This window comes from Lathyrus oleraceus, chromosome 6 (genome assembly GCF_024323335.1).
Source record: "Lathyrus oleraceus cultivar Zhongwan6 chromosome 6, CAAS_Psat_ZW6_1.0, whole genome shotgun sequence".
Classification (NCBI taxonomy): domain Eukaryota; kingdom Viridiplantae; phylum Streptophyta; class Magnoliopsida; order Fabales; family Fabaceae; genus Lathyrus; species Lathyrus oleraceus.
In genome coordinates this window covers 110,280,787-110,287,760 of record NC_066584.1, presented here as the reverse complement: position 1 = coordinate 110,287,760, position 6,974 = coordinate 110,280,787, and the positions used below count along the sequence as shown (strand labels likewise).

Sequence of the window (6,974 nt, the reverse complement as noted above, 5' to 3'; positions counted from 1 at the left end):
TTAATTGGAAAAGAATAAATACTCTCCCAAATTTCTATGGAAAGGACAACAAACTTAATGTCAATTAAGTCCCATCATTGACAAAGATATCACATCAATGCTTCAACTAACGACTTCATATTCGAAGCACTATATAAAGGTAAAATCATCATCATACTAAGTACGAAGAAATCACACAAGAATACTGAAAAAATCATTTCTATATTTTTAATTCTTGCTCAAATCTATTCACGCGATTTGTTGCTCTTAGTGTGAATTTTTACTGTTCTTATTGTGTTAAAATTGCTTACCTAGAAGCACTAAACAGTTCCTTGTAATTCTCAAATAGTTGTTGAATATTTCTCAAGTGACTTGTGAAGTATGTAGGCTTGAGAGGGCTAAGAGATCTTTGTTCTCTTAGACGCTTTTGTTGTAATCTTTCTAGATTATTGGATTAAGTCCTGTTTGAAGGCAAAATCACCTTGGCCGAGTGGACTGGAGTAGCTTTGAATTTCAAGCGAACCAGGATAAACTTCTGTGTTGATTGCTTTATCTTTCGTGTGTGTCTTGTTAGGAAAAAAATTATTATCAGTGAAAACAATTCAAACCCCTTTCTTGTTTTTCTCTTCCTTCAATTGGTATCAGAGCTTCGGCTCTATTATTGATTTTCAAATCAAACACTTAACAGTGTAGAGAAGATCCAATGTGAGAAAAACATAATGGCTAACACCAATGAAAGAGACAGCTACAATGTTAAACCTCCAGTGTTCGATGGAGAGATGTTTGATTATTGGAAAGACAAAATCGAAAGTTTCTTCCTGGCTTATGACGCTGATTTATTGGACATAATTACAATTGGCTATGAACCACCTATATCTGATGTTGGTATTGCTATTGCAATAAATAAAATAACTGATGATCAGAAGCGTGATTTCAAAAATCACCACAAAGCAAGAAAAATACTATTGAATGCCATGTCCTACAATGAATATGAAAAGATCACCAACAGGGAAACTGCTAAAGAAATACTTGACTCCTTAAAGATGACCCACGAAGGCAACACTCAAGTGAAAGAGACAAAGGCTCTGGTTCTTATTCAAAAATATGAAGCATTCAAGATGGAGGATGATGAAGCTGTAGAGGTAATATTTTCTAGATTTCAAACTTTAATTTCAAGACTCAAGCTTCTGGACAAGGGCTACACAACCATAGATCATGTGAAAAAGATTGTTAGAAGCTTGCCAAAGAAGTGGAGACCTATGGTCACTGAATTGAAGCTATCAAAAGATCTGAACAACATAAGCCTGGAAGAACGCATCAGCTCCCTTAGGAGTCATGAGATAGAACTAGAGGAAGACGAGCCCCAAAATAAAAGCAAATATGTGGCTCTGAAGTCTAGATCTGAAAGACGCAAGCCAGAAAGGAACAAAGCCTTTCAAGCTAAAGAAGAAGACAATGATGAATCTGAAAAGGATGATTTTGATGATGAAGAAGAGCTATCTCTTCTAACCAGAAGAGTTAAACAACTTTGGAAAAAAGGAACAATAACTTCAGAAGACCAAGACAGAAGGGAGATTGCTCAAAATCAACTTCCAGAAGCAGACCAAACAAAGAGGTAACATGCTATGAATGTAAAGAACCAGGACATTATAGAAGCAAATGTCCAAAGCTCAAGAGACACAGTTCCAGAAAAGAAGGATTCAAGAAAAACTCCTTCAAAACTAAGAAGGGACTCATGGCTACCTAGGAAGACTTTGAATTTGATGCCTCATAATCAAACTCTGAAGAGGAACAGGAAAATGTGGCATTCATGGCTACCATATCTGGAAGTACATCAGAAAGAGAATCTGATCTTGAAGAGGTATTTTCTGATCTCTCTCGCTCTGACCTTGAATCTTGCTTATCTGAATCTCTAAGCTCCTTTCAGAAGCTTCAAAAGAAATTCAAGGCTCTAAAGAAAGTCCTTGAAGAAACTGTTGAAGAATGTGATAAGCTTGAGGTTGAAGTTTCTGAATTAAAAGGCAACATTTTTGTTTTGGAAAAAGAAAATGAATTTTCAACTAAAAAATGATTAAAACTTGAAAAAGATCTATCCAAAGCTCCACAAACCTCTAACACAATCACATACAAATATGAAAAAGCGTTTCAAAAATTTCTGAAAAATGGGCTAAAAAGAAGCAAAATGGCTTCCATGATTTATGGAGTTAGTCAAAATAAGAAAAGAGGGATAGGGTATGACTCTGATGAAAATGAGCAAATACCTTTTGTAGATGATAAACCTAAATCTCCCTTTTCTTATCATTACACACATGCACAAACACAAAAATTTACTAATGCTAGAAAACCTAAAGTTTCTAGAAACTCTGGGAGAACTAATCATAAAGGACCCAAAAGATTCTGGGTACCAAAAGATAAAATAATCTATGTTGCAGATATCCTATGCAGCAGAGTTCAGACACCAATCATGGTACCTGGACTCTAGTTGCTCGTGACACATGATGGGAAGAAAGCATATGTTCCAAAGCCTAGAACTTAAAGATGTTGGCTTCGTAGGCTTTGGAGGAAATCAGAAAGGAAGAATCAGAGGCTCCGGAACAATTGGTAATGGATCTCTTCCCTCTATTTCTGATGTTCTTTACGTAGAAGGATTAATGCATAACCTGTTATCCATAAGTCAATTAAGTTATAACGGTTATGGTATAATCTTCAATCAAAAAACGTGCAAAGAAATTAATCAAAACAATGGAACAGTTCTTTTCACTGGCAAGAGGAAGAACAACATTTACAAAATTAATCTTTCAGATCTAAAAGATCAAAATGTAAAATGTTTAATGTTTGTAAATGAAGAGCAATGAGTATGGCATAGACGCTTGGGTCACATTAGCATGAGGAGAATTTCTCAACTAAATAAACTCGAGTTAGTCAGAGGTCTACCTAAGCTGAAGTTTTCTTCAGATGCTCTTTGTGAGGCATGCCAAAAAGGAAAATTTTCTAAAACAACTTTCAAAAATAAAAATGTTGTTTCAACCTCTAAGCCTCTAGAACTTCTTCATATTGACTTGTTTGGACCTGTTAAGACAGCTTCAGTCAATGGTAAGAAGTATGGACTGGTCATCGTTGATGATTATAGTCGCTGGACATGGGTAAAATTTCTAAGATACAAGAATGAGTCACACTCTGTATTTACTAGTTTCTATTAAAAAGTGCAAAACGAATTTGACTCTAAGATCACCAGAGTCATAAGTGATCATGGTGGTGAATTTGAAAACAAATTTTTTGAAGAACTTTTTTATTCCAATGGAATATCCCATGATTTCCCCTGTCCTAGAACACCACAACAAAATGGGGTTGTAGAAAGGAAGAATAAGACTCTCAAAGAAATGGCCAGAACTATGATCAATGAAACAAATGTGGCTAAGCACTTCTGGGCTGAAGTAGTAAATACATCGTGTTATATTCATAATAGAATTAAGACCTATTTTGGAGAAGACTCCTTATGAACTGTGTAAGGGAAGAAAACCCAACATTTCTTATTTTCATCCTTTTGGATGTTCCTGTTTTATCCTAAACACTAAAGATAATCTGAACAAGTTTGATTCAAAAGCACAAAAAGGTATTATGTTGGGATACTTAGAATGCTCTAAGGGCTATAGAGTATACAATACAGAAACTAAAATTATGGAAGAATCAATACATGTTAGATTTAATGATAAGCTTGACTCTAAAAAGTTAAAGCTAGTTGAAAAACTTGCAGATCTAGAGATAACACTTGCAGGTTCTGACGAAAAGACTAAAGAATCTGAGGAGGCTGAAAGGGAAACACTAGAAGCAACGGAAATCTCAACCTCACAGAAAAGATCAAGAAATAGACTAAATGTTTATGAAGTGTTGATCCTGGGAACCAAGGATGAACCTGTCAGAACAAGGTCTACATTCAAAGTATATGAGGAAACCCCTATGGGATTAGTATCTCTGATAGAGCCAACATCCTGTGAAGAGGAACTTCAAGACAAAGAATGGATTCTGGAAATGAAAGAAGAACTTGATCAATTTGCAAAGAATGATGATTGGGATCTTGTACCAAAGCCAAAAGGTACCCACGTTATTGGAACCAAATGGGTGTATAGAAATAAACTAAGCGAAAAGGGAGAAGTAGTCAGAAACAAAGCACGACTGGTAGCACAAGGTTATAGTCAACAAGAAGGTATTGACTACAACGAAACCTTTGCTCCAGTCACCAGGTTAGAATCTATTCGTTTACTTGTATCATTTGCTATAAATTATTCCACCAAACCATATCAGATGGATGTCAAGAGTGCATTTCTGAATTGATATATTTCTGAAGAAGTGTATGTTCATCAACCTCCAGGTTTTGAAAACTCAAAATGTCTAGAACATGTTTTTAAATTGAAAAAGTTTATGTATGGTCTAAAACAAGCTCCTAGAGGTTGGTATGAAAGACTAAGCACTTTTCTTCTAGAAAATGATTTTATCAGAGGCAAAGTTGACTCTACACTCTTTTATAAAAACATCAGAAATGACCTCATGATCTGTCAGATATATGTTGATGATATAATCTTTGGTTCTGTTAACCCTTATGTTTGTCAAGAATTTCTAAGTTAATGCAGGCAGAATTTGAAATGAGTCTGATGCAAGAACTAAAATTCTTTCTGGGAATTCAAATCAACCAAGCTTCAGACGCTACATATGTATATCAAAGCAAATACATAAAAGACATTCTGAAGAAATTTGAAATGTCAGAAAGTAAACCAGCAAAGACTCCCATGCATCCTACCTGCATTCTAGAGAAAGAAGAGGTAAGTCAAAAGGTTTGTCAGAAGCTCTATTGTGGTATAATTGGCTCTCTTCTCTAACTGACTACTACACGACCAGATATTCTTTTCAGCGTTTGTCTTTGGGCCAGATTCCAGTCATATCCAAGGGAATCTCATCTAACAGATGTTAAGAGAATCCTAAGGTATCTAAAAGGAACACCTAACCATGGCCTGATGTATGAGAAAACATCAGAGTATATGCTTTCTGGATATTGTGATGCAGATTATGCTGGAGATAGATTGGAACAAAAGAGTACGTATGGAAACTGTCAATTTCTAGGAGGAAACCTTATCTCTTGGGCTAGCAAAAGACAGTTAACCATATCACTCTCTACTGCGGAAGCAGAATATATTTCAGTCTCATTATGCACTACTCAGATGCTCTGGATGAAGAATCAACTAGAAGACCTTCAGAATATGAGAGTAAAATTCCTATCTTTGGTGACAACACTAGTGACATATGTCTAAGCAAGAACCCTATTTTGCACTCCAGAGCAAAGCACATTGAAATTAAATATCATTTTATCAGAGAATATGTTCATAAATGGGTAATAACATTAAAATTCACAGATACAGACCACCAATGGGATGATATCTTCACAAAACCCCTAGCTAAAGATAGATTCTCATTCATTCTGAAACATTTAAACATGGAAAATTGCCCAAAATGAGTCAAAAATATGTGCTCCTTTTCTGAAAAGTCAAAATAGGCTCTAACTTAAAACCTTCTGCAATATGGATCTAAATCTGATATTTCTACCAGTTAGAAGTAATCTGAATCAGAAATCCTCAGGGCCAAATCTCTTGGTATTCCTAAAGTCAGATATATCAACATGTGGCCTCTCTTGCGTCTGACCTTGGATCTTCTAGACAACTGTCTAGCATAGAACACAACTCACACTCACACACTTTTCACTCACAATCCAACACAAACCCTTGTTACCAACTCTCTCTCTCTCAAAATTCTTCAGTGTTCTTCATCTTCTTCATGGATTCACAATAACAACAAGTGTACAACTTCTCTCAACAAATGGAATCAACTGAACAACATACAAATGCTTCCCAGTAAACCACCACTATAACTGTTGTAATATCAACTCCAGTCTACAAGGAACCACACATTTTGGATCGTCTAACCCACATTCATCTTGCAACTCCTTTTGATAAACTGGAAGTTCTGTGTGAATCTCTGGTGGATTTTGAAAACATGAAGTGAAATGGTATTGATCTCACGGAGGAATTAAGAAAACAAGGTTGGGAAAACTACTTTCATAGACTCTATGGTCCAATCTACACATTTCTAGTCAAGGAGTTCTGGAGATTTGCAGATTGTGATGACCATTGCATCGTCTCACACGTTCTGGGGGTGAAAATGGTTATTACGGAGATATCAATTACAAAACTTCTGAACATGGAGAAGATTGGGGGAAGAAGAATCTACAAGATCAACCCTAGGGAAAAATACATGTCCCAGGATATTATTCCCACCATATTCAAGCAGAGCGCAGAAGGAAAATCCTTCAAGAACAAGGAACTTCACCAGAATCTTAGAGTTTGGCTGAAGATTATTCTGGGTACTATTCATCACCGCCCAACATCAAACTCGTCAGATTACATCAACACTAACCAAAAATGCATCCTCTACTACCTCCACAAATGACTCAACCTGAATCTGCCAGCCCTACTATTCAAATATCTGAGGGACTCCATCAGGGATACCAGAAACCACATGAAGCCCAGAAACTACATTCCTCTGGGAAGGCTAATCTCCGACGTTCTGATAGAAAGTGGATTGATGGATCATCTGATATCCCACAATTTGATGAAAGATGTGACGGTAGACATCAGAAAGCCTCTGAACTCAAGAAATCTTAAGAGCATGGGCATCATTGAGAGAGTTCTGGTCAAGCCATCTCTGGACACCTCTTGGAAAGCTATGAAGGATCAGGGGAAGATACCCAATGGTCTATATTTGTTCTCTAAGATAGATCCCTAGAGGTTATCGCCCACTATCTACGAGACCTGGAAAATCTAGGGGTAGACATCTCTGACTTCTCGGTGGATTGGCTACCTGAACATCCACCCAATTTCATGAAGAGGATGCGAGAGCCATCTGAAAGAAAGTCAAAGAAGAAAACTATAAAGATGGGGGAACCATTT

The 6,974-nt window shown here is 36.5% G+C and overlaps 1 protein-coding gene across 1 annotated transcript; it reads left to right on the top strand.

Annotated features, from left to right (window-relative positions):
• The first annotated feature begins 698 nt into the window (after positions 1–698).
• Positions 699–5,282, top strand: LOC127094257 (uncharacterized). Its single transcript, XM_051033113.1, has 2 exons — positions 699–906; positions 5,038–5,282. The coding sequence occupies exons 1-2, from the start codon at positions 699–701 to the stop codon at positions 5,280–5,282; spliced, it is 453 nt and encodes a 150-aa protein (XP_050889070.1).
• The last annotated feature ends 1,692 nt before the right edge of the window (positions 5,283–6,974 follow it).

Coding starts and splice junctions, on each gene's coding strand:
- LOC127094257 (XM_051033113.1), top strand. CDS start 699: ATGGCTAACACCAATGAAAGAGACAGCTACAATGTTAAACCTCCAGTG. Junction 907..5,037: donor AATAACTGATGATCAGAAGC/GTGATTTCAAAA, acceptor ATTGTGATGCAG/ATTATGCTGGAGATAGATTG.